Source organism: Equus asinus, chromosome 2 (assembly GCF_041296235.1).
Source record: "Equus asinus isolate D_3611 breed Donkey chromosome 2, EquAss-T2T_v2, whole genome shotgun sequence".
Taxonomy (NCBI): domain Eukaryota; kingdom Metazoa; phylum Chordata; class Mammalia; order Perissodactyla; family Equidae; genus Equus; species Equus asinus.
This window is the reverse complement of record NC_091791.1, coordinates 2503397-2529714: the sequence shown is the minus strand read 5'-3', so window position 1 is coordinate 2529714 and position 26318 is coordinate 2503397. Positions and strand designations below refer to the sequence as shown.

Here is a 26318-nt window from a genome sequence, read left to right as displayed (position 1 = left end):
CTTCCATACTGTTTTGCACAGGGGGTGCACCAATTTACATCCACACCAACAGTGCACAAGGGTTCCCTTTTCTCCACATCCTGGCCAACACTTATCTCTTATCTTGTTGATGGTGGCCATTCCAACAGGTGTGAGGTGACATTTCATAGCGGTTTTGATTTGCGTTTCCCTGATGATTAGTGATATTGAACACCTTTCCATGTACATGTTGACCATCTGTATATCTTTTTTGGAGAAATGTCTATTCAGTTCCCCTGCCCATTTTTTAAGACGACTGTACTTTTTTTGCTATTAAGGTATATGAGTTCTTTATATATTTTGGATATTGACCCTTTATAAATATATGGTTTGCAAATATTTTCTCCCATCCCATAGGCTGACTTTTCATTTTGCATATTATTTCTTCTGCTGCCCAGAAGCCTTTTGTTTTAATGTAGTTCCACTTGTTGATTTTTGCTTTTATTGCTTGAGCTTTTGGTTGTCATATCCAAAAAAAATGCTCCCAAGACCAATGTCAAGAAGCTTTTTCCCTATATTTTCTTCTAGGACAATTTTACTTCTTGCTTCCAATTTTAATGTCTTTTATTTCTTTTTCTGCCTGATCGCTGTAGCTAGCGCTTCCAGTACTGTGATGAATAAGAGTGGTGAGAGTGGGCACCCTTATCTTGTTCCTGCTCTTGGAGGAAAATATTTCAACCATTCGCTGTTGAGTATGGTGTTAGCTGTGGATCCGTTGTATATGGCCTTTATTATTTTCAGGTGTGTTCCCTCTATACCCAATTTGTTAAGGATTTTATTTAGTTGTTAAAGGATGTTGAACTTTGTCAAATGCTCTTTCTTCCATTGAGATGATCATATGATTTTTATTTTTCATTTTATTACTGTGCTGTATCACAGTTATCGATTTGCATATGTTGAAACATCCTCGCACCAGAGGGATAAATCCCACTTGGTCACGTGCAGGATCCTTTTAATGTGCTGTTGACTTCAGTTTGCTAGTATTTTATTGAGAATTTCTTCTTTTTTAATATAGACATTTTAGTGCTCTACACTTCCATCCAAACTCTGCTTTAGCTATATTCCGCAAGAATTTTTCAGTATTGATTTTCATTTTCATGCATCTCAAAATATTTTCTAATTTCCTCTGTCACTTCCCCTTTGGTCCATGTGTTACTTGGGAGTTTTTTTAGTTTCCAGATATTTGGAGATTTATCTGTATATTTCTCTGTTATTGATTTGTGACAACTATATTGTGGCCAAAGAACAAATTGTGTACATTTTTAATTATTTAAAATATGTTGATTTGTGTTACGGCCTGGAACACGGTCTGTGTAGGTGAATGTTCCAGAGGAAGACAAAAAATATCTATTCTGTTGTTGTTAAGTAGAGTGTTCTATAAATGTCAATTTAATCACCTTGATGGAGAGTATTGTGTAAGTTCTATAAGTCCTTATTAATATTCTGCCTCCTTGCTCTATTAATTACTGAGAGATGAGTACTGAAATCTCCAAATATAATTGTGGCTCTGTCTATTTCCTGTTCAGTGGAAGCTCTTTCATTAGACGCACACACATTTAGAATTGTCATGCCTTCTTGGCATGTTTTTAATTATGCATTTTTAGCTATGTAATGCCCCTCCTCCTCCCTGTAACACTTGTTCTGAATTCTAATTTGTCTCATATTAACACAGTCCCTCCAGCTTTCTTCTAATTTGTATTTGCCTGCTATATCTTTTCCATGTATTTACTTTTATCTATTCTATATATTTATATTAAAAATGACTCCCCTGTGGACATTATATATTTGAGGATGAAAACCTTACAAGCTCTCCTTTTAATGAGAGAGTTTACACCTTTGTATTTAAATCTACCATCTTGTAGTTGTTAGGTGTTTTGGGTTTTTTTTAACGTTTGTCCCTCTGTGCTTTGATCCTGTGTTCTCTTTTTCTGACCTGAATTTGTGTTGAGTATTTGTTACGATTCCAATTCTATCTCCTCTATTGTTCTATTAGTCACCGCTCTTTTTAATTTTTAAGTGCTTGCTGTATGCTTTACAATATGTGTTTTAGTTTATTAGAGTTCACCTTCAAATGATATCATACCACTTAGTGAATGGTGTGAGAGCCTCGCAGCTCTCTATCTCCACTTCCTTCCCCCACCTTCTGTGAGTGTTGGCATTATTTCGATTTTACATGTATATATGCACATACTACGGAGCTACTTTTTATTCCTTATACAGTTAGTTATATTTTAGAGTAATTAAAAACTAGGAAAATAAATATTTCACCTGAATGCATTCCATTTATAACACTCCTTATTTCTTTGCGCAGATGTAAGGTGCTCTCTGCCATCATATCACTCCTTCTTGATAAACTTCTTTCTAATGTTTTGAACTGCAGGTCTACTGACTATGAAGTCTTTTCAGCTTTAGTTTGTTTGGGAAAAAATCTCTATTTCACCCTAGTTTTTGATCACTGTTTTTGCTTGGTCCTTCACCACGAGATTTTTATTTCAGTCCTTTAAAGATGTCACTTTGTTGCCTTTTGTTGAGGACAAATTCTGACAATAAAACTCCTGAAGTTTTAAACTTCATTCCTATCTGTGCAATGTGTCTTTCTTCTCAGTATGTCTTCAAGATTTGCTCTTCATCTTTGAGGCAGAAGTGTGAGTGTGATTTGTACAGCTTTCAGTTTGGAGCTGGTTTTTTGCTTTTGCAGGTTTTCAGCCTGGGGTTCACTGAGTCTCTCAGATCCATGTTTTGATCACTTTCATCATTTTTTTATCACCTTTGCTATTTAGGTATCAAAAAATTTTTTTCTACCATGTTCTCTCTCCTTCTCCTGAGACTTCAATTATATGGATGTTAAACCATTTGATATTATCTCATAGCTCTGGGAAAGCATGCTCCATTTTTCACTGTTTTCTTTTTGCATTACAATTTAGGTAATTTCTATTGACTTATCTTTAAGTTCACTCATTCTTTCCTTGGCTGTGTCATATCTACTCATGAGTCCATCAAAGTAATTCTTCATTTCTGATACTATGTCTCTTTTTTCTAGTATTTCAATTTGACTCTCTTATATTTCCACGTCTATGATGAAATTCTCCATCTATTCATGCACATTGCCCTCCTTTTCCATTAGACTCATTAATATTTTAACCATAGTTATTTCACAGTCCCTGTCTGATAGTTCCAACATCTGTGCCATCTTAGGATCAGGTTCTGTTGATTATTTTATCTCTTGACAATGGTTTACCATTTCTTCTTTCTTTGTGTGTCTTGTAACGTTTTTACTGAACACCAGACATCATGAGTAGAGCAATAGAGAATGAGGTAAACAGGATTTTCTCCTGGAAATGGGCACGACTTTTCCTCCGTTAAGCTGTTAGTGAATGAGGTGTGTCAGTGTATTCAGGAATTGACCTGGATTTCGATTTTGTAGCTATGATTGCCTTCAATGCCCTACAGGCTTCAAAATGCTTTAACAATGCTTCTGCTTAGGGTAAGATGTGGGGTGTCTGACAGTCTTCGTTAATATGTGTGCCCCCCTCCCTCAGCTTTCAGCCATCCCTATGTTCTTGCACCACACAAAAGGGTCACTCTCCATGTCCTGCCCTGGCACCAGTGGCAAATGTCTGTTGCTTTCCACTCCAACTTGCTAGGCTGGTTAGTGGGAAGGAGTCCTGGTCCCATCTCTGTCTTAGATAACCTTGTTATCTGGGCTTTGTGTGTGATTGTTTTCTAGCGTTTCTGCTTCTTTTAACAAAGTTGAGGAATTTTACAGTCCTCTTCTCAATTTTATGAACATATTTGAAGTTATGTATTTGGATTATAATTATTATGATAATCTCTTCTCCATCAAGAAAATTGCTTTGAATTTTTCATTCATTTCTGTAACCAAATTAGCAAATGTTCACATATATTCTACATGATTGACAGAAATTGTTGATAATTACAGATACTTTGAAACCTGATTTTCCCATTCTTAGTTATTGCTTTAGATTAATTTCTCAATTAGCTGAGAAAATTGAGAAAAAAAATACATTTTTATGAGATAAACTTTTCCCAAATTTCGCATATTTGAGAAAGGATTCTAAAGTGATAGTGCTGTCATGATTTGAAAATTAGAGGAAACATAAGTTCAAGGCTGTTTTTTAAATCTTACTGATAATTGCTTGAGAAAATGGGATCAGTATGAAGGCATTCCAAATAAGCATATAAACAAAAGTAAACAACACCAAACAAAACATTAGCGGCCCAGAAAAAGGATAAATCAGACTAAAAGGAATGACAAAAAAAAATAAAAATCAGGATATAATAACATCTCAGAGAAATACAAAAATAGGAAATCAATATAAGTATGCTAAACCACATTCTTAAAAGGCAAAGGCAGAGACTGTGCTTTTAAACAATTCTCCCAAGCTTCAAACAAAAGATAAGACAAATAAAGACAAAATAGAAAGGTACAGTGGTAGCAACATCAACCTCTTTTTTTTTTTTTTTTGGCTGAGGAAGAGTGGCTCTGAGTTAATATCCATTGCCATTTTTCCTATTCTTTTTTTTTTATGGAGCCACCACCACAGCATGGCTGCTAACAGATGAGTGGTGTAGCTTGGTGCCCAGGAACCAAACCCGGGCCACCAAAGCAGAGCATGGTGAACTTAACCACTAGGCCAACTGGGGCTGGCCCACAACATTAACTTTACACAAAGTAGAATTTGAAGTGAAAACATTAGATGTGACAAAGTCAACCCACTGCTTATCTGAGAGTGTCTTTCCTTGCTTGTGCAGATGTAAGACTTTCTTGTTGGGAACACGTTTCTTCCATCACTGACACTTTCCTCATACTTCTCTGAGGTTCCCCATGGAGTAATCACATCTCAGACTGTGGAGTGATCTGGAGCCATGTCCACTTCTGAGTCCATCAAGTAGGGCCTCTCCCACTCACAGAATTCCCCCGTTTAGTGAGCAGGTCCACGGCTTTGCCACATTCAATACTTCCACTGCATTCTATTTGTTTTAAGCAGTCAAATGAATGCAGATATGTTGTTCGCTTTCTATTTTACACCACCTTCTCTCATTATTATCACCTCTTTTTTGTTGTCACAGCTACGTAAGCTAACTTTTCTGTTGTCTTCCATCATTAGGTCCAGAATCAGTTCTTCTCTTTAATGTTTTAATTGCCAGTTTTCAAGTTTCCTTGCATCTTTTCTCATTTCTTCAAACTCTTTCCATATCTCTTTGCATCTGGGCCAGCTCCCTTTTGTTTTTCCTTTACTGCTTTTCTATAAAGCTCATTCTTTTCCTATGAAGGTAAATCAAAAGTTGATTCATCCAACATGTTTATAACATGTTTTTCCTGTGCAAAAGCCTTTTCCCAGATCTGTTTTCTTCTACATCTTTTCAGCAAACACGTCTTTCAGAAAGCAGACTATTTTCAGGCGCCCCTCCTCACCTTCCATCTCCTCTCCTTCTCTCTCTTTAGTCATCTTTGAATGAGGTGAGGCACAGCCAGGGTTTTTTTTTTGCAACAAGATGTTAGTAGAATCAGGCTCTTTGATCTTGAGCTGAAGGGCAATAGGATACAGACAACTTTCAGACGAATCTCCAGTTTCCAGCAAACTAGTATTTCATGTATCTTTACTGGATGGGGGCTGAATTAATTCTCTTCTCCTCCAAGTACTTGACACTCTGAGTATAAGTGATTTTATTTCTGAACAGCTTGAAGGACTCTTTCTTACTTTTAGAAGTAGAGTACAGAGACTCCTTAGAGAGCAGATTCCACCCTGGCCCTGCCTCCACCTCTACTTGAGATGAACCTCAAATGCTAAGATCAATGCAACCTCCTTTCCCTCCTCCTGGGAGAAGGGGGATGATGATGGAGGAGGCACAGTGACACAGCCTTGTCCCACATGCAGAGAAGCTCCTGAAGAGGAGGGAATGACCGTGTGGGTGACGCACTACCCGCCCCTCCTGCAGGCTGGCCCTGAATCAGTTTCTGCAGTCTGGAAATGAATGAGTCCTAGGTTTTTTCTCAGTTCAACCCATTCACACTTAATTAGAGATAATTCCTTAAAAGGCTGCCAAATTATTCACTGGAGACCTTAGTTTCTAGTTCAATAGTAATGTTGCAAATTTTTGTGTGCTTGGATTTATTTTTCACTGAGAAGACTCTCTGCCTTCTCTGGGCTGCTCTGCTTATTGAGGACGAGCTCACATTTTCCTGAAGGAACCATGGGTCCCGAGTCGAGGAGTGATGGAAAGTTCCACAACACTCCGTAGAGAGCCCGGACCTTACAACACAGCTCCAGCGGGATGATGGGATTCACCTTGCATGAAGAGACCCCCAAGGCTGGGCCATCCACGGCCCCATCCTCACCACTCCTGTCTACTCCTGTGGCTTAGCCATACTCAGCCACGTTTGATCACCCAATGGAACAACATTCTCCCCCGTGTTTCTGTCTTTGAACGATCCACTCCCTCCATCTGGCATTCCATTCCCCTCTTCCCGCCCTGGTAAAGTGCTGCTGAGTCTTCGTGATGTGTTTCAGGTGGCTTCACCCCCACTCCCTGACAACCCTCCTCCTAAGACTCTCCGCAGATGTCTGCAGCGGGCACACATGATCAGGGCTGTGCAATCATCTACCGACTTGCATATTCCCCATTAAAGCGAGAGCTTTTCAACAGCGCCGTATGTGGCCCCAGCTCTGCAGCAACCTGCAGAGGAGGTGCCCGATGACAGCTGGGCCTACTGAGTGAAGACAAGAATGTGAAGATTGAGCCAGCCCTGATGGGCTAGTGGTTAAAGTTGGGCATGCTCTGCTTCAGTGGCCCAGGTTCAGTTCCCAGGTGCAAAACCATCCCACTCGTCTGCCAACAGCCATGCTGTGGTGGTGGTTCACATAGAAGAACTAGAAGTAATTACGACTAGAATGTGCAGCTATGTACAGGGGTTTGGGGAGGAAAAAAAAGAGAGAGAGAGAGGAAGATTGGTGACAGATGTTAGCTCAGGGTGAATCTTTCCCAGCAAAAAAAAAAAAAAAGTGCTAACATTAAACAAAAGAGAATGTGAATATTTACCATCAGTTGCTACACTTAAAAGTAGCCAGCTTTTTTCAGATCTGAGTATACAATGGCAGATCATCACTATCAGCAACATAAGCGAGTCTAATATATATCAAAACTAAAGTTTCTGATAGTATCTATTAAATTTTAGATGACATCCAAATTCATCCAAACCGTGCTCATATTATCTGAGACCTGTTTGCCTCAGGTCTTCTTAATTCTTAATTCTTAATCAACAACAGATCAGGGGTGCTGTAATGTTAATAGCCTCACAGGTCACCTGCCCTGATATCTCTACCCACTGCGACCTCTAACACAGTTCCACAAAAGTAGACTTACTCAAAACCGCTTTCTAGTGTCACATTCTTTAAGCTCATGATACAAATTGCCATTGTCCTTAAGTAACGCCGCATACCCAACATTACTCCAAGAACGATTATTACACAAAAATTACTACCTATCCAAGAAAGGAAAATGAGCTTAGCCACTAGCCCTGTTTAAAATGAAGGGGTTTGACTCATTTTTCTGGGTTCTCTTGGAGTCCTGATGGTGCTTCTTTGATTAAATGAAGGATGATCAGTAAACTATATCTATGATTTTGAGGTCATTTACCTACTTCTGAATATAACAATTTATAACAAGATTGATCAATTTAAAATATCAGTTATATAATATATTTCTACATTGTATATTATTATATTATATACAATATACATATTTCATATTATAAATATATAATATAATATAAACATAAATTAAACATAACATTTAAGTTTATTCATAATAGGATATAAAAATGTAACAGCAATTTTTAATAACTTTTAACAATATATCTGAAAATTTGCACATAAAATATTTTAATAAAGTCATATTGTCTCATTAATTTCAGTAAAATTGAGACAATGTAATTTTTAACTGACTCGTAGTTTCCACCACCTTCCTTCTTTACTTGCTCCCTCTCCCAAGTTCTCTGTTAAGCAGTTGATAACATACAAACAAACCCTTAAGTGTGTTCTTTGGACTAAGGGACAATTAGTACAGTCAGGAGTCACTTTACGATGGGGATACGTTCTGAGAAATGCGTTGTTAGGTGATGTCGTCCTTGTGGGAACATGATAGGGTGACTTACATAAACCTACATGGCGCAGCCTACGGCCCAGCTGAGCTGTGTGGCACTAATCTTATGAGACCGCCGTTGTCTATGCGGTCTGTCATTCACTGAAACATCATTATCTGCATGCTTTCCAGAGTACTAATTTCTGAGAATTCTCCAACTTATCAAAAAATCAAACTTTTCATGAAGCAAGTCAGAAATGTCCATCTCAAAACAAATGCATCAGGCTGTTATTAAATAATCTTTGGAGACAGATAGACTTCTCCCGAAAAGATAAGTAAAACTCTAAGTGCTACATTCTTAAGTCCAAGAAAAAAAAAAATGCAGAGATTTGACATCCAGTAGGCGGGGTTAGAATTAATGGTTATTCTATTATCGTTTGTATTAGTAAAAAATATTATTTTATTTTGTCCTTTAAAATAGATTAGTCAAAAAGTCAAAAGCTAAAATTAACACAAACCTGCTTTCAATAAAGTGTGAAATGTTTGCTACACAATAGTAAGTAAACAATATCCACTTGAGAGAAAAGCTATGATAAGTTGCCATAAGCTCCTTCAACTAAACCGATATTCAGCGTGTTCACAGTATGAATTTTCTAAGAAGAGGATTAAGGTAGACTGTAAAATGTCATATGATATTCCAAGAGGAGCCGAGGGAAGGAAAATTCACTCCAAGATTCTGTTGGAACAGTTGAACTACTTTCACTATTTTTTAAACCAAATCTGCCGATCATTTTGGTGACAGTTATTGCCAACGCACTAGGAAAATAAAATAATATTCTTTCATAAACCAAAAGAGCCATTTAAAACTTTGGAATCCTTGTATAATATATGCTATCTAATCATCTTTTATCATCATTAAACTAAGTAGGAAACATGATCATCTTAGTGTAAAATGTTTATAAATGTATGTGTGTGCAATGCTCATTCAGATTTTAATAACTGAGTAATGCAGAATTATAAGGACAGAAGGCATGTTTCAGTCGGGAATCATTAAGGCCTGTGAAAAACACAAATAGTTGAGTTGTTCTTCCTGACTCATTTCCAAACAGGATCCATAGCCAATTAGAACACATAAGGTAGGCAAACAGAGAAGAAAATAAATACGTCTCCTACACCAGCACTGTGTTACCCACAGGCACTCACGCACCCTCATGACTAAACTGTACAGACACACATTGAGACAAACTTGGGAGGTAGGAAATTACAGGAAGATAATGTAATTCTGAAGTCATAAAATATTCCACAATGGGAGGCGTTGCAAGATAATTTTGGCAAGAGGAACATTTGCTTTTATAACATGATCATGTGTTAAGGTGATTCTAAAAATCAATTTAAAAATTCATAAAATGATTTTATTCTCCTGTTACTATATAGGTTTATTACACAATCTTTCATCCAAGGCTGATTTCATGAGAATCTCTTCCAGGACAAATGTTCTTTCAGGTCACTAGACTCCAAAGATAGAACAAAATCCATCTTCCAAGCAGTATATTTTTATAGACCATTCCCAATATCACCCCCGATGTGAAGATAAAATTCACGAAAATCATACGCGTGCCTGTGTCCTGCGGGCGAGGGAGCTTTGCCGCATGCACCGCACCCCACACAAGCAATATTTTTTTAACAAGTTGCCTGATCAATTAGTGCCCCTATTAAGAGCTATCAATCAGTAGATTTGGTCCAACTCTAAAAATAGAGCACCAAAAATACAACTCTATGCATATCCCATCAGCCAACTCTTCATCTTAAAACAGATTCCATACTCCAAAAGCACAGTGAATGAGCCACCCCAAACTCAACTTCTTTATAAAAAAGAATCATGCCTGTGAGAAGAAATTATATTTTACTGAAAGAATTGTTTCAGTAAAATGACAAATGTAGTTTTCATACCTAAAACTAACTTGTAGCTCAAGCAAAAAAAATAAATAAATAAAAAGCACATTGTCACCACTATTTGGGCACCAACCTGGTATAGGCTGAGGTGTTAACACCATTGTGGGAAGAGGCCTGGAGGCAGGAACTGGCCTGGACAGGGACATAGCGACTTGATTTGCCAACAAATGAGGCTTCTCATGCCCATGGAGCCATCTTGATTCCTCGGGATATATCCATGTTGAGTCCAGGGCAAAGGAATTATTAAAAACGATCTGTCCAAGAGGAAAGCAAGTATAACATTTAAGACAGCTAAAGACTACTATAAAATATTCATCTTGTCTTACATGGATCAAATATTGGAGATCCTATAAGTAGGGAGTCTATAAAAGCATCATTCCACAACTTAAAGATCCATGTGGCTCCAATACCAATCATCTTCTAGTTAAAGTTATCTGGGCTGGTCTTCAACTACTGACTTGGTTAATTCAGCCCAGCAGCCAGTTGACAGATTAGGACTCACCCCAGCGAGAACAGCAGTGTGCTCTAGAAAGAGTCACCACTTTACTTATTTATACTTTTCAAGTAAACAAAGTGTAGTCGGTAAATTTGAATTCAAAAGCCAAGATAAACCATCAGAAAGGTGAACACCCAAAGCAATAATAGCAAGAAAAACTTGCTTTTAGAATTTATAGCTGAATAATATGATGTTTAAGTTTAGATATTCATCAATGGTTACAAATTTAAACTAAAAAATTTAAACAGTAGATTCTGATTCAGAATTGTAAATTTTATATTGTTCTATGCAATCCAAATTCTTTAAGCTAAAATAAAATGATCCCCTCCCCATCTGCTAGTGTTTTTGAGCAGACAGGCCTTACTCTGAAGGGATTTCCCTCCACAATTATATGGTCCACTACTGCAATTAGAATGTGGAAAATACATGTTGTTATGGAAACACCCAGAAACCTAATAATTAAAAGTCCGTTTATCCAACTAAACTATTTGCATTTTTACCTTACAATTAGGTATCCTTTTGTCTATCCAGCTTTTCCCAATAGGAGGTGGAAGAGCAGATGGGCAGAAATGTGGGAAAGTGGGCACCAACTCCACAGTGGAAGGCGGGGACAGTCCTATCGATGGAGAATGTCCACCAAACAGCCACTGAAACCCAAGAAAAGAGAAGGGAGTTCTCATTAGCCTACATCAATCAACTCTAATTTGTACCAAAAGATGATGGGGTAACTTTTTTACAAAGGGAATTTAAAAATGTATGCATTTGATTATGAGAAAAACTCTCCCTTTCCCCAGTCAAGAAAAACCATAAAAATTTATCATTTAAATTTAAAATATAAATTTAAAAATTAAAATATAAGTTTAAAAACACACAAAAGTTTTCATATCTGAATCATCACAAAGCATTACCAACATTACAGTCTGTAGTATCGAGAAAGACCCTCTAAGCACAAAACCATGAGATCTTAGTGAGAAATGGGCTTCTGCTCTGAGATAATGAGAAGCCAAGATGGAAAGGTGAAATGTGGGGTGTTCCCTTTATAGTTCTTGAATTCTTTTCGAGAGCAAGAAGAGAGCTATATTTCATGATGATCCTTTTAATACATTTTGTATTAATTATACTTATTTTAAAAACAAATATGACTAATAATAAAACTAGCTAAAGGGTTAAGATTCAAAGTTCCCCAAGGGTCACAAATGCAAATAGATTCCAAGTCAAGGAAAACATACGTGGGCTTATCACGTAACTGAAGATCCAGTGCACAGACTGGAATAGCAAACGCCAGACGAGGCAGACAGTTCAGGAGACAGTCTCCCGAATGCAATACCTGAATCTCCATCAGTGGGGAACTAATAAGATCATTGCTCAGTGATGTGGAACACTTCCCTATCTATTTGTTTTAAAATCATAAAAGTGTTTTTTATTTTCCTGTTATGTGAAAATGTTCTTCTGGTTCTAAATATTGTAATTTAACAGAAAATATCTAGCACTAAAATATTTAAAAGATTAATACTAAGTTCCTTGGGTTTTTCTTTTTAAATTTACACGAGAAAGAAATGCAGTGTTCTATACCAAAAAAGAGAAAAAATGTAGTTCCTTGACATTATATACCTCTAGTGGTGGCACTCTGATATAACAACCCCTTCAAAAAACTGAAAAAGCTACCGTTTATTCATAAAACCCCATATCAACTCCATCACACGTCAAAATGCAATGTCCGGTATCACATATGAGACGTATCATTAATTCTAGAGACTAATTTAGGAGGAGTTTAACAACATCTTTTAGAAATGCTCACAATATTGGAATTAAATTAATTAAATGCTGTATTCTAACATACCGCTCATTTGAATATGCTAATGAGGACAATCCTTGGAATAAAATACATTTTACTCCCTGATTTAAATGCATCTGCATAGTTAGACAGCAAACAATGGATCTTGCCAAAACCAGCCTGTGTTGTTCTGTTGCACCATTAATCAAAGGTGCAATCACTTTTTATTTTTAATTCCAGGTTTAAACGCCAAACTCTTCTGAAGTCCAATACAGCATTGGCTAATTTGGCAGGCCCAGGCAGACGCAGGCTGCGGGGGAAATCACCGGTAACATTTCTCAGTATTAAAGGCAGGATTTCCCTGCCGGCTTCCATTGGTTTGAATTTTCTTAAGCATTGTCCTGAGTCTATTTTCAAATGGGGGAAAAAAAACACCCAGATCAGAATCAGAAATAGCTATTGATTCCCAGCTTGCTTTTCAAGTCTGGCAGAGACTGTAAAAGTATTAACTTCTCTGCGATAAGTCGGCCACGGTACGCGGCTGCCACGCTCGGCTCCAGCGGCTGCTACTTCAGCACCGCGCTGTGGACAGCGACCCCGGCCCAGGCGAAAGTTGCCGCCAGGAGGTCCCCGCTCTGGCCTTGGGGTGCGGGTCTCCAGACTGCTCAGCTGAGAGATCCGGAGGAAATACCGCAAAAACTGCCGAAGGCAGAATGGGACGTCGAAGCATGAACTTTGTTGCCAATGCATGGCTGCCAGCCTGCGCCCTGATGGTTTGGGGAGCCGAGGGCCACCGAGGGAGGAAAGAGCGCGAGCCACAAGGCCAGAGACTCCTGGGACGGGCGAGGGCCGCGCCCAGGGTCAGGAGGGGAGCCGGCGACCCCGAGCCCGGGGCCGGGGACGGGAGACACGTTACCTGCCCGTGGAGCACGGGGTAGTGGTGCACGGCGGCGGCGGCGTGGTCTGGCGCAGAGGGCAGCGGCAGCAGCGGCAGCAGAGGCTCGCCAGGGGCCGGCCAGCCCGGCAGCCCCGGGAGCAGCGGAGGGGCGAGGGGCTGGGCCGATGCGAGCAACAAGGGTCGGGGCGAGACCCCGGTGCCCAGCCGGAGCAACCCGGCCGAGCCGGGGACCATCCAAATCCAGGGTGGCGGCGGCTGCGGGTCTGCATTCATCGGCCAGAGGAGATGCTGCCGCCTCCGGGGTTGCTGCTGCTGCTGCAGCTGCCGCCGCCGCCGCTGGAGCCTGGCGCCCACCAGCATCCTACATCCCCGCGCGAGCGGCGGCGGCGGGGGCGGCGGGCGCCCGAGGTGCGGGCCGGCGGCGGCGCGGGCTCCGGAGCGAACTCACTTGGTTCCGCGGCGCGGCCGCTCGCTCCGCCCCTGCCCCGCGCGGGGAGCCCCTCCTCCCGCCCGCCGCCCTCCCCTCCGAGCGCGGCAGCCCGCGCCGCGGCCGCCCCCGGGCCCGGCCCGGCCAGCCCGCGCCCCCGGACCTGGGCCCCGGCCCCGCCCGCCAGCGCTCCCTCCCCCGCCAGGCCGGGCCCCGCGCGCCCGCGCACTGGACCCCCGCGGCGGCGGGCGGGGAACGGAGGAGGGGCTCGCGTGCCGACGATCCCGCGGATCGCGCCCCCGGGCTCCGGAGCGGCCGCGGGAGGCAGCCGGCTCTCGCGGACGGTGCGCACGGCGGGTGAGGCGCGCACAGCGGGGCCCGGGAGTCAGAATCCACGCGCAGAAGCGAGCAGAGGCCAAGGTGGCTGCGCCCAAGTCGGGGACGTCCCGCCGCCGGGCAGGGCTGTGGCCGCCAGCGGGGACCACCGTCTGCCTGGCTTAACCCAGGTCAAGGGCACCGGGCCGCGAGGGGATGCTGGCTGCAGACCCCAAAGCCAGGAGGGCATCAATTGCCGCTGGGGACGGGTGGATTTCTCTGACAATCTGACAAACACTTCCCTACGCCCTCAGTGGGTCCTCTGTCCTTGCAGCCCCTACCCCACTTCCCACTAATCCGGAGCAAAGCCCCTCGTCTCCGGGCCTTTGCACAGGACGTCCGGTTTTAGCTGGGATTGCCCAGTGAGAACTCGTCCTGGATTTCCCCAGGCACAAAACTGCACTTCTTCTTTACCCACCGCTCGTGGCCTCTGCCGTGCACCCTGAGCTGCCAGAGGCCAAGGACGGACCCCTTTTTCGAGGACCCTCCTTGAACTCAGAGCACAGTCCGTGCCTGCAGAGCCGAGCCTGACTCGGCGCTGGCCACTCGCAGTCACCGCCAGGCGGCGCGCTTCCCAGCCGCTTGCGCCGACCTCCCTCCTGCGGCAGACACTGGTCCCCGGGACGCGCAGTCTCCTCCTTGTGTTGCTCTGCCAGAAACGTCAGCTCTGAGACCTAGCCCAGCCCTGGGCACTTCGTGTGAGAGGGGAATGGAGACTCGCCTATGCTAATAAACTCTTTAAGTCTCTAAGCCCGAGAAGCCTAGCTACAGGCAACAGCAGGGCAAGCCCAGTGCGTCTTAGGGGCGTTTGGTGAAGGGGCTTTCTGCCGCCTACAGCAGAAGGGGGCATTACAATGCCTGCGTTCAAGAGCTTGTATGAAAGGCTCCCCTGACCTCGCCTGACCAGCCCCCTCACACCCACAGACATGCCTGGGGCTCTCCAGGCACCGCTCTCATCACCTCTCAACTGGTCCACGACCACCCTCCTGGGAGAAACTAAAGCCCAGAGCGCCTCCAGTTTACTTCCAGGGTTGTTTCCTCCTTCTCCTCATTTGCTTAATTTCCTCCTGGCCCGGCAGGATTTCTTTTAGATCCAGGCATATGCTAATTTACATAGTTGGTGTCTCCAGATTTTCCTTCACGCAAGCCATTTTTCAATTAGCAAGTTTCTCTGTCTTTGATGCAAAAGTCCTGGCAAGATTTTGGTTTTTTTCTCACCTAAAATCAGAAAGCTGTGCAGATTAGAAGCCTGTTACTATTCAGCTTAAGCCCTTAATTCATGTGCATATATTTGTATGTGCTCGCATGGGATACAAGTGCCTTGATTTCCATGGTCACAGCCAGACTAAGGCATTGGGGCAGTTGTCTTTAGGCAGGCTAATGTGGACCCCTTAAAGGGTCCTGTCTGAACAGGAGTTACTCATCCTTTCTCCATTGTTTGGACGCTGGGGACAGGGGACCACTAGTGGCAGTGCCCAGCTTGCAGGCTCCTCTCAGCAAAAACAAAGCGCTACATGCACTGACCCCAGGCTTCCGCAAAGGCAGGGTTCAGCCACGATCTGTGGGTGCTCTGGCAGGTACTTTGGGAGGACACTCACCCCATTCCTACACAGCACTGTCCTTTGAGTGGTTCTGCTAGAGTCAGTTTTTGTCAACTGGTGATATTCATTCCTTCCGTGGGCTTTCCAGTGCCCTGAGTGCACCATGCCTTGGGCAACTGCTTGACTCTGAACAAGAGGTGGAAAATCAGAAGCAACATTCACTCAAAGAACCTCAAAGAAGCCCAAACTCCTTTGCCATTTCCTGCCACAGGCTTAACTGTCTTCACTTACTACAGTGCTTTGTACCCCTTTTCCATACCATGCTGTGTGCTGAATTCTGGGGACATGGCCAAGGACAACACCGATGCAGAGCAATTTCCACTAATTAATTAATTGATATGACAAGGGACCCAGGAGATGGCTTATCTCCCACTTCCGACTCTTGTTTCTATCGGATTCATCTCAAGGATTCCCCACATACCCTGCTTAACCCAGGAGCAACCCTCCACGCCCCGGGATAGAAGTCTCCTCATAGACTCTCTCATTCCAGTGGGTGTTGGAGAGGACTCTCCTGAAGCAGGAAGCCTTGTGCTCCTGGAGAGCCTGAATCAGGAGACCTCCCACCTGTGGGTGGAGGCTCCATGCAAGGTAGAACTGTGCTGCTGGTGGGCACCTGGGGAGGTCAGCCCCGGGCAGTGCACGTGGCTGGCATCCCATAAACTCAGGCCCTTGGTCTCCCTGTAAAAATCAGTGAGAAATTTTCTTTAGAAAGTTTTCTATGTACAATCTAGTCTCAAGTTCTCCTAACCAATAAAAACAACCTTAAGTCTGTTCATATTACTCAGGCAAAACCAGCAGAAATTTCCAGGTAAGGTGAGACAGAACACCTAACCAAAGCAAGATGAGCCCACACCAGGAGAAATGTGAATTATCTACATACGCTAGTGAGCTCAGAATTGTTTATTACCTTTCAGGAAAAAATAATGTCGTGTGTTAGGGAGAGATCAATGACATAAGATTTTGTAGCCTGTAAAAAGTTTTTTTTTTAAAGTTATTTCACTCTATTTTTCTAAGTAAAATGTAAAAGAATCCAAAAAAGAAAGCGAGGGAGAAGGATGAAAATGCTTCCTTCCAGGCCTGCAGATTTAAAATAAGCCCCAGGAGAACAGAGGGAGGTGGAGGACCGAGATGTCACCTCGGCAGCACCCTGCCCCTCCCACCTGCCCACACTGCCAGAACATCTTTCCAAAACAAATGCTGATCTGACCCGGTCCTTCCCAACTGAAAACTCGCCAACTGTGAGATGATGAGGCCCTGGATGAAAGCCACGAAAGCAAGCCACCGCCGCGGGTGGCTGGCGTGTTCAGGAGGAGGAACTGGCGGTTTGCTACCTGACTCAGTGTTGGGGGAGAGGAGAGGGTGCAAGAGTGATTTCCAAAGCTCTGTTGAACCTGGGAGTCCACGCAGCTCTCATCCCCTCCTGGAGATGAGGGGCCTTTGCCGAGGAGCAGCCAAGCAGAGGTGATGGCTTTAGACATGAGGACCTTGAAGGCACCAAGGGACACCTGGAAAGATCCATCTATATCACAGTTGGAAACTCCAGTCTGGGGTTCAGGAGCAAAGTCTTGCATGGGGCTACAGAACTGGAATTAGAATTACAGAACAAGAATTGAGAGAGACAGCTGTCTGTATTCCCTGAGATCTCAGATGTGGATGGGGTCACCCTAGGCCATTCACGGGTCCAGTGATGGGGAACGAAGCTCCCTGGGAAACACAGGGAGGTAAACTGAGGCAGGCAGTGGCCACAAAACCATCCTGGATGGGCAGGAGTGTGCTTGTTTCATAAAGGGTATTATTATCATTCTTCCTATAAACGTGTTACCATAGAATATCTGGAAAATACAGAGAAGCATAATGAGTCAAGCCCACTCAGGGAAAAGGAATATGAAACATCCTTTTGGTGACCTCTCCTGCACAGTATTTTTTTATTCTCATCTCTCTCTATATATAATGTGATAATATATATTTTATATATTATATATAGTGTATCTTATAATATTTCATTTTATATTAAGCTGCATTTTATAATAAACAGTTTTAATTTCTCTTGTACTATATATAATTTTAAATCTTATTTTTCACTCAATATCTTAGCAGGAACATTTTCTCACATTAATAAAAATTCTTAGAGAAGCCCACTTATTAATAGCAGAGCAAACCCCTCACTGAAGACAGTTAGGAGTTAAGGTACATGTGCCCCTAACAGGAATTCAGTAGCCAATTGTGGGACAACAGGGGTATCCCACTCAACAGCCTGTCACACACTTTGTACTTATGAAAAACTGCCTGCCTACCTACCTATCTATCTACCTACCTATCTGTCTGTCTGTCTGTCTATAAGATGTATGTAAAATGTCCCCAGGTGGCTGCAGGAGGCTCAGTTCCCTGGATGCTCAGGACCAGGCAGAGGCCCCTTGGTGGGAAGCAGGCTCCTCCCCATGTCTACACCCTCTGCCCTGCCCGGAGGTACTTCCCAAAGGTGCACACTGATCCCTGGTCATCGCACACATGTGCCTCTTGGTTGAGCTCAGCTGAGAAGCCCTGGATGGCAGGAACCAGGCCTTTTTCCTTCTCTCCCACAATGCCTAATAAGAAATTAATAAATGCTCAGTGAATAGAACAGAATTCTCTCACTGCTGGATGGAAGTCCCAGCCCAGGGTCACCAGCAGGCCCATTACTGAGCCCCAACTGGATACAAAGACAGACCTGCCATGTGACCATGTCCCGCCCAACAGATGGTAAATCTGTGAGGGCTTTGCAGGCGGTGTCCTGTATAAAGGTGCCCAGCCAAGGGGAGGAGGGCGCTGGGATCCAGCCAGGCCATCTGCCAAGCCACACACCAGGCACAGGGATATGTCCACCCAGAGGGTCACCTTCCAGAATCCACACCAAGGCAGCTTGGGTGCTCGGCCCTAGAGAATGACACTGAGTGAGACAGATGTCCCTCATGAAGCTTAGAAGCCTGGAGGGGGGAGTGACAACACCAAACATGCGAGCATAAAGAGCAGTGGCTCCTGTCTGTCCGAGGTGCTCAAGGCCAGAGGGCAAAGCGTGGGAGCAGAGACCAGCCATGCATGCTCTCTGAGTCCACCCCATCCCTATTCCATTCTTCCCCCCTTTAGACCCAGGATTCCCTGAGAAGGCAGGGACGTCAGAGACCAAAGGATGAGCTGGCATTCCCAGGACAGGCTTCCGGCAGTGTTGGGGGCACTGTTGCCCCTGCCCCATGCCCAACCCCTTCCTGTGCCCTTCCCTGTCCCACCACTGTCTGGCAGCCCCAGCTGCTGGGGAAGGGGACAGGGGTCTTTAATCTTATCCGAATATGATTTACCACACACTTAGGACAAGGAGGAGAGACAAAGACACATAGTACAGTACATCCTCACAAGCCAGAGGATTTATCTGCCTTGTTCTCAGCACACACATCAGGGGGCATGATTTGTGGGTTTTGAAGACGTGAAATCATTTGCACTTTCTCTACAAATCCCAACCAAATGACTAGAAAGTCATCATCATGCGTGCTAAGTAGGCCTTTTGCCGTTCAGAAAACACCCAACCTTCCTACTGTTTTTTTAATATTTAGATATATTTTGTGTGTGTATGAGGAAGGTTGGTCCTTATCTAACATCTGTTGCCAATCTGCCTCTTTTTGCTTGAGGAAGATTGTCGCTGAGCTAACATCTGTGCCAATCTTCCTCTATTTTGTATGTGGGATGCTGCCACAGCATGGCTTGATGAGTGGAGTGTAGGTCCATGTCCAGGATCTGAACCCATGAACCCCAGGCCACTGAAGTGCTGAAGGGGAGCACGCAAACGCTGGGTTGGCCCCCACCCTTCCTATTTTAACACAAACATTTGTACTTACATATAATTTTATTTTGTTCCATCAAAGCATGTTGATCTCATAACAGATGAAGCCACCATGTTAACCCTGCTCCAATCTGTCCCACATGACGTGCTCTTTCCGCTGACTTCTCAACCACAGCGGAGAAGGGGGTGGGTACTCCCATATCCATGTCCCTTTGGAGAGGCACATTTGGCCATCACTCAATCTCATCACACTGTGGCCACACCACATGCTGCGTGGAAGAGGGGCCGTGATGAGGAAACATGTCACAACAAACCTGCTAATGGGAAATAATAGAGGAGGAGAAGTGGCATGGGCCAAACCAGGGGAGAATATAAAGGTTATCAAGTGCAGTTTTAACACAATCCTACTGCTTTGGGGGCACAGCCAGGAGCAGAAGGTGACAGGAGGTCAAGGGAAAGCCCCGTGTGCTGGCGCTGAGCAGGCGAGAAGCTTCAGCAATCAACGCCCTGAAAGCGTTTCTCTTTGCAGGCTAATCAGCCTCCTCTGTACACGGGATGGACTTTGCAGATCCCGACCAGATTCAAATGAGCACAAACCCTAAAGCACAGGGTCTGGACACATGACAGAGCGCAGAGCACACTTCTTTAGCGGCACCAGAAGAACAAGATTCCTGGGGAGAGGACAGTCTGCAACGTGCCTAGTCGCTCAGCATCTGCCAACGCGTGCCTGAGCTGACCGGAATTCTAAAGATCACTGACACACCCCCACTCCCTGTTTGCAGCATCTAAGTCACCCGGATTCAAGGCCACCGTGCAAGCTTACTGTACAATACAATTATAAAGGTCTGTATCCAGCCCGCAGTGTGAGCTGTGTGCCAGTGCTCAGAGCGTGAAGAACAGGGAGGAAGTGGGATCCTGAGCAGACCCAGCTCCCGGGGATGGTGCCCAGGCCAGGCTGGCATGTCCATCCTTGGTCTCTGCACACGGTCGCACTTCTCCTTTCTCTTTGGAAGGGTCTGGGCTAGGCAGCTGTTCTCAACACGCCTTTGATCTCACCCAGCAGCACACATTCCTGAGAGGTGACAATTCAGAATTCAGCAATCATCTCCTTTCAATCCAAACTCTCCACCCTTGGTAGTAAATTACGTCTCAACAAAAAATCAAGGAGATGACTAAATGTGCTCTCTGCACCGTTGATTGTCTTAATATTTTTCACCTTGATAAAATATTCTTAGGGTAAGGAAAAAAATAGAATTTCGTAGAAGATAGTCTGTGTTTTTCCTTCCCTGAACAGTTAACTTAAATAATTCTGTGCATTCAGCAAATTCTACCACTTAACCTTTTCTCTGACTCTTCCAACTCATTAATAAATATATTGAAATACACTTGCTTTGGGACCAGTCTCCGAGCCATCCGACTTCTGACCTTTTTCCATGTTCAGAATTAGACAGGGCAAAAGTTTTGATTATTCAAGGAGCTAAGTGGTGAAATAGAGGTGAGTACATGAAACCGAGGGGCCCGAAGGGTGTGGTTTTCATAGCGATGTTGGTGAGGGGAGAGCTGAGCCATCTCGCTCCTGAAAATCCTGCTCCGGGAGCTTCTGGGGATGCCACAGATAGGACAGGGTGAGGATGGCTCAGCAGAGGGGCAGGCTTTCTCCTCCATGCAAACCATTCCATAGGGGGTCTGTGAGAGGTTGGGGGGTGGACGGCCCATGGTGCAGCCTCCAAGTCCCATCAGGAAGGTCATGAAGATTCTATCCCTCCCAGGCATTCCCCTTGCCAACTCTCTTAGTGCCCATAAGAGAGAGAAGTTTGGTTCAAGCCAGTGGTTAGCATACCGTGTGCAGCATCTCATGAGCTCAGTCTGAGCCCTGTGAGTCATGGGTGGCCGTGTGACTCTGGACAAGTCCTGCCACCTCCATAGGCTCAGTTCCTCAAGTGAGGCCAGAGGCAAGTCAAATCCACTTAGCAGGGCACCTATAGAAATGAGGACAGGCATATGGGAATGCCTGCCAGCGGCGCCACACCAAGGTAGGGTGTCGCTGAAGTTGATGCAGGTTGATAAAGTAGACATGTTCATTTTCACCCCACTTCTCTTCCCAGCAGCACGCACACTGTGTCCCACTGTCCAGAAGGGTGCCTGGAACACAGCAGCTCAGTGAAGGAAGATGCGTGTGTCTCAGTCTGTTCCGGTTGCCGTAGCAGAGTACCATAGATGGGGCTTAAAAAACAAACTTTTATTTCTCACTGGGAGTCCAAGCTCAGGGCCCTGGCAGATTTGGTGTCTGGTGAGGTCCTGCTTCCTGGTTCACAGATGGCCTTCTGCTTGCTGCATCCACATGGCAGAGAGCAGAGAGAAAGCGAGCTCCTGGAACTCTTAAAGGACACTAATCCCTCATGAGCTCCTGTAAGCCTAATGGCCTTCCAAATGCCTCATCTCCAAATGCCATCACATGCGGGGGGGTAGGATTTCAACACATGAATTTGGAGGGGACACAACATCCAGACCTTAACAGCACGCATGTGCAAAACTTCTCAACTCCGTGCCAAAATAAAACAAAGTGTGCCAGTACCCTGAGTAGCCTGTGTGGTCAGAGGGCTCCTCCCTCCACTAGGCGGGGATGGTGCAGCAGTTTCCTTCTGGACTCCCAACCAGCAAACCAGACCAGAGACTCACCCACACCTGGGCACCCGGACTCAGGAAGTCCTGCCTACGACCTGGGGTCCACAGGCAGGCATGGGGCAGGCGTGCCGCACCACCCCTCTGGGGCATCAGATGCCTCAGAAGGCACACCTTCCTCAGTACAGTGAGAGAATAAGACAAAAATGATAACAATAAAATAAAATAGCCCTGAAGGAGGGGAGAGTAAAGCAGGTTGGATCCCATGACTCTTCATTTGAAGAGGAGAGCTCCCTCCACATATGCATTTCAGAACCATGCCCAGTCTGGGACCTAGGACCCTTCTGGATGCTGTTGTGGCAGCAGCTTTGTGGGAGAGGAAGCACCGTGCACAGGGTTCCCAAGCCTATCCACAGATAATGGAGCCACAGGAACCCAAGGAGCCGTGGCTCCTTGCTATGTCCCCTCTGCGGCCCCACGGTTGCAGGCCCTGGGCCCAGAGGCCCCTCCAGCAGCAGAGTCGGAACAAGGGTCCTGGTTTCTCAACGCCCAGTCCAGGGCTCTTTCTTCTATCAGGAAGACCGAGGCCAATTACAGACGGCCAGACTGGTTTGGGACAAGAGAGGGCGCCCACAGGGCTATCACACGTGCAAGGTTCCAGCCCTGCCAGAGCCAGCCAGACACTGAACAGGGCATGCCCTGGGAGCCCAGCTTCACAGCTGCGTGTTTCTTGTGAGCGGGTGCCCTCCCTCCCTCAGCATCTCCCCCTCCACTTTCTCTCTCTCAGACCAGTGCCACTATTTGAATTTGTGAAAGTTAAATATTCACACCAAGTGACAGCCTGCTCATCAGCAATGCTGCCCACAAAGAGGCTAACATCGAAGGCCTCTCTTCAGCCATTGCAGCTTCTGTCCAACAGCATCTGAGTAAACGCACAGAACCAAACATCTGGGACCGAGAGACAGTCCCGTCCGAGGCTCCTCAGCCCTCAAGGTGCCTGGAAGCAGCCCTCAGCAGAGTGAAGCCGTGTGGCTTTTCCTGATTTTAGTAATAAAATTTTGTGTCACCTAGGTACCAGGCACAACACCCGAGGTCTTGCTCAGCTCCCCTCTGACCATCCCCAGGACCTGCCGAGGGGTGAGGAAAGCAGGGGTGGGAGAGCAGGTGAGTCGGCCACGGCCCGAGCTAGTGAGAAGATTGGAACCCAAGTGTGGTGCCTTCCCAGGATGCCCACTGCCTTTCCCGGCTGTCCAGACCCCTCCTTCTTCCTCATGTTCTCAGGACCAGGAGAGATGGGATTTCCCGTCTCCCGCTGGCACAGCTTGCAGAGTTCTCCAGTCCCCCATCCTCAGTTCCACTTCTCTAGCTGCCGCTAAGAATTTCCGCAGGGCCCCTCGCCCACACGCTCTGTCCAAGAGCCAACTGTCAGCACCTCAACCTTCCGCCTGCTTCGGGTGGAGCCATTGTCCCTCTCATCGCTGGCTCCCAACTCACTCTCTACACCAAAAAGCCCAGGCAGGTGCCTCAGGACTTGATGGCAACTCGTGGGGGGAGGGCAGGGGATGGAGGGGGAGGCAGGGCACTCATCGGGGGTCCCAGGTCAGCTGGACACCCGCTTCCTTCTGCACTGAGACTCTTCTAGAGGTGAACTGCACACATTGTGTCCTTGGAACCCAGTCCGTAGCTGACCAGCACCCCTATTTACACTTGTCGAATGAGGATGTTATAAATTCTATGTCTTGAAAAAAGTTTCTAGGATGAAACATTAAAAAAAAAAGTGTGATTACAAAATAATGTACTAAAGTTGCAGCTAAAGAATGAGAGATTATTAAAAAAACGACTAGGTGAACTCGTAAATTGATTTAATAAACCTTTTAGAAGTGAAAAACACACTCTTTGAGGTTGAAAGCACAGTGTGTAGATTAAAAAGCAGATTGGACGCACTGAAGAGACAAACGAACCAGGAGGGAGAGATGAAGGAGTTACCCAGGAAACGTCACACGTGGGAATTCCAGTGTCGGGTGACATGAAAGTGAGGATAAGAAACATGTGGGATAAAGTAAAAAGGGCCCATGTGTGTCCAGTAAGAGTTCCAGAAAGTCAGAAAGAAAAGAAGAGAAAGGAGAAACAATATTTTCCAGAATTAATGGGAATCACAAGTCCCCAGTTTCTGGAAGTATGACAGATCCCAAGCACATTTTTGGCATACTCTGAAGGAAGCTTGCATATGTGGTCATCATCAAGAAAGCCCAGGGACAACTTCTGAGAGGCTCATTGGAAGCCGATGTTCTTGGGCGGCAGGCTGACCATGTGACTTCTGGAGTAATGATGTAACCGACATTATGTACACCCGCGGAGATGAGAAGACCCACGCCACATCCAGGCACGCAGCTTCCTACGAGCCAGGCCACAGTCAGTCACGACAGCACTGCTGTATTTTTGCACATTATAAGAGATGAAATTGGCCAGGAATAGTGCATTTGGCAATAAATAATGAGAAGATTCCTGGACCTGAACAGGAAGAGATGGAGTCTCAGAACTACCCAGAATCTTCATATTTGCTGATTGGAGAATAAACCAATATGTGTGCCCCTCTTCTCTACCCATTGTTCTAAATCTTCGTGGATAAATCACGACACCTCCAACGCACCCAGGGATTTTCTAACACATTTTTAAATCAAATTATTTCTATAGACAGAGCGCCCCACAAAATATTTGCCCAGGTCCCCACAAGCAATAGGGCAGCCCTGCCAATAGACACTACCAAGAGAACGCTGGTTTAGGGGCAGTGCCATCAAAGTGTGCTTTAAGACAAGAAACATGATGAGAGATTAAAGAAGGGCACCATTTAATGACACAACAAGAAGATATGACAATTCTAAATGTATACGTACCTAATAACATAACCTTAAAATATACAAAATAGCAGAATTTTTTAAAAAGTAGACAAATTAGTAAGCATCGTGGGAGGTTTTAACACCTCTCTCTTAGTAACCGGTAGAACATCCAGACGAATGCACAAATCAGCGGGTACACAGAAGAAATGAACAAAGTGATAATGAAGTTCACCTTTTTTGATACATATGGAACACAGTAGCCAACATCTGTGGAATAGAAAGACAAGGGCAAAATAAAGACTTGTGAAAACTAATCAAAACCAAGAGTATTTACTCCAATAGACTCTCACTAAAGGGAGTTATAATGAGGTTCTAGAGAAAGAAGGTAAACGATCCCAGGAGGAAGGTCAGAGATGCTGGCAGTAACAGTGAGCAGAGAAAGCAGTAACTGTGCAAGTGGGATATACGCCCTGAAAATACAACAGTAAGTGAATACTTGGTGGAGTTAAAAATCACGTTGGAACTAACGTACTGGACAAAAATAGCATGTAAATTTGGAAAGAAGTAAAGATACTTATTAAATTTTAACTTTGTTAAATTAAATATGCATGTTAGAATTTCTAGAGCAAATACTAAAAGAATAAAAATAGAGTTTGGCAAGTTTTTTAAAAAATCAATATATAAAAGTTATTTGCATTTCCATAATACATGCAAGTGGAACGTATAATTTAAAAATATGTAACATTTAAAATAGTAACAAAAATGAAAAGGTCCTTAAGAGTAATCTAACAAAAAATGTGTAAATTTTTTATGGATAGAATTGTACGATTTTGTTGAGAAATTTAAAAAAAACTTAAAGTGGATAGACTATATATATGGAAAGGAAGACAATATTTTAAAGTTGTCAATCTTTCCAAAACTGATGTATAATTTTAATGCAATCAAAACAATCAGAATTTTTTATAGAACTCGATATGCTAATTCTAAAATACATATGCAAGTGCAAAGAGTAAGAATAGCCAAGACATGACAAACTGTTCAATACAGAAAACTGCTCAAAATCTTTTCTGCAAACAGCGTTGGAACTACTGGATAAAATGCGAGACACAATAAGGCGAAACAATGCTTGGCCCCCTAACTTAGACCACACACAGAATTTAATGTAAGATGTGTCACAGAACTAAAATTAAAAGCCAAAACTATTAAAGCTTTAAAAGAGAACACATTTGAAAATCTTCCCAACCTTAGGGTAGGCAGACAAAATTTCACAGCATACAGAAAGCATGAGAATAAAAGAAACAATGGATAAATTAGTTTCCACCAAAATTTAAAACATTTGTTCTTCAGAAGACACCACTAGTAAAATGAAAAAGCAAGCCACAGACTGGGAGAAAAAAATTCAT

The 26318-nt window shown here is 44.3% G+C and overlaps 1 protein-coding gene across 1 annotated transcript in view; it reads right to left on the bottom strand.

Moving 5' to 3' along the window:
- The window catches only part of TCERG1L (transcription elongation regulator 1 like), a 223160-nt gene extending 209443 nt beyond the window's left edge, over positions 1-13717 (bottom strand). The window contains exons 1-3 of the mRNA XM_070504502.1: positions 13261-13717; positions 11071-11217; positions 10148-10328 (exon numbers count right to left, since the gene is read on the bottom strand). Coding sequence (XP_070360603.1) covers positions 10148-10328; positions 11071-11217; positions 13261-13602 — 670 coding nt within the window. The 5' untranslated portion in view covers positions 13603-13717. The remainder of the gene's footprint in view (positions 1-10147; positions 10329-11070; positions 11218-13260) is intronic.
- Between the last annotated feature and the right edge of the window lie 12601 nt (positions 13718-26318).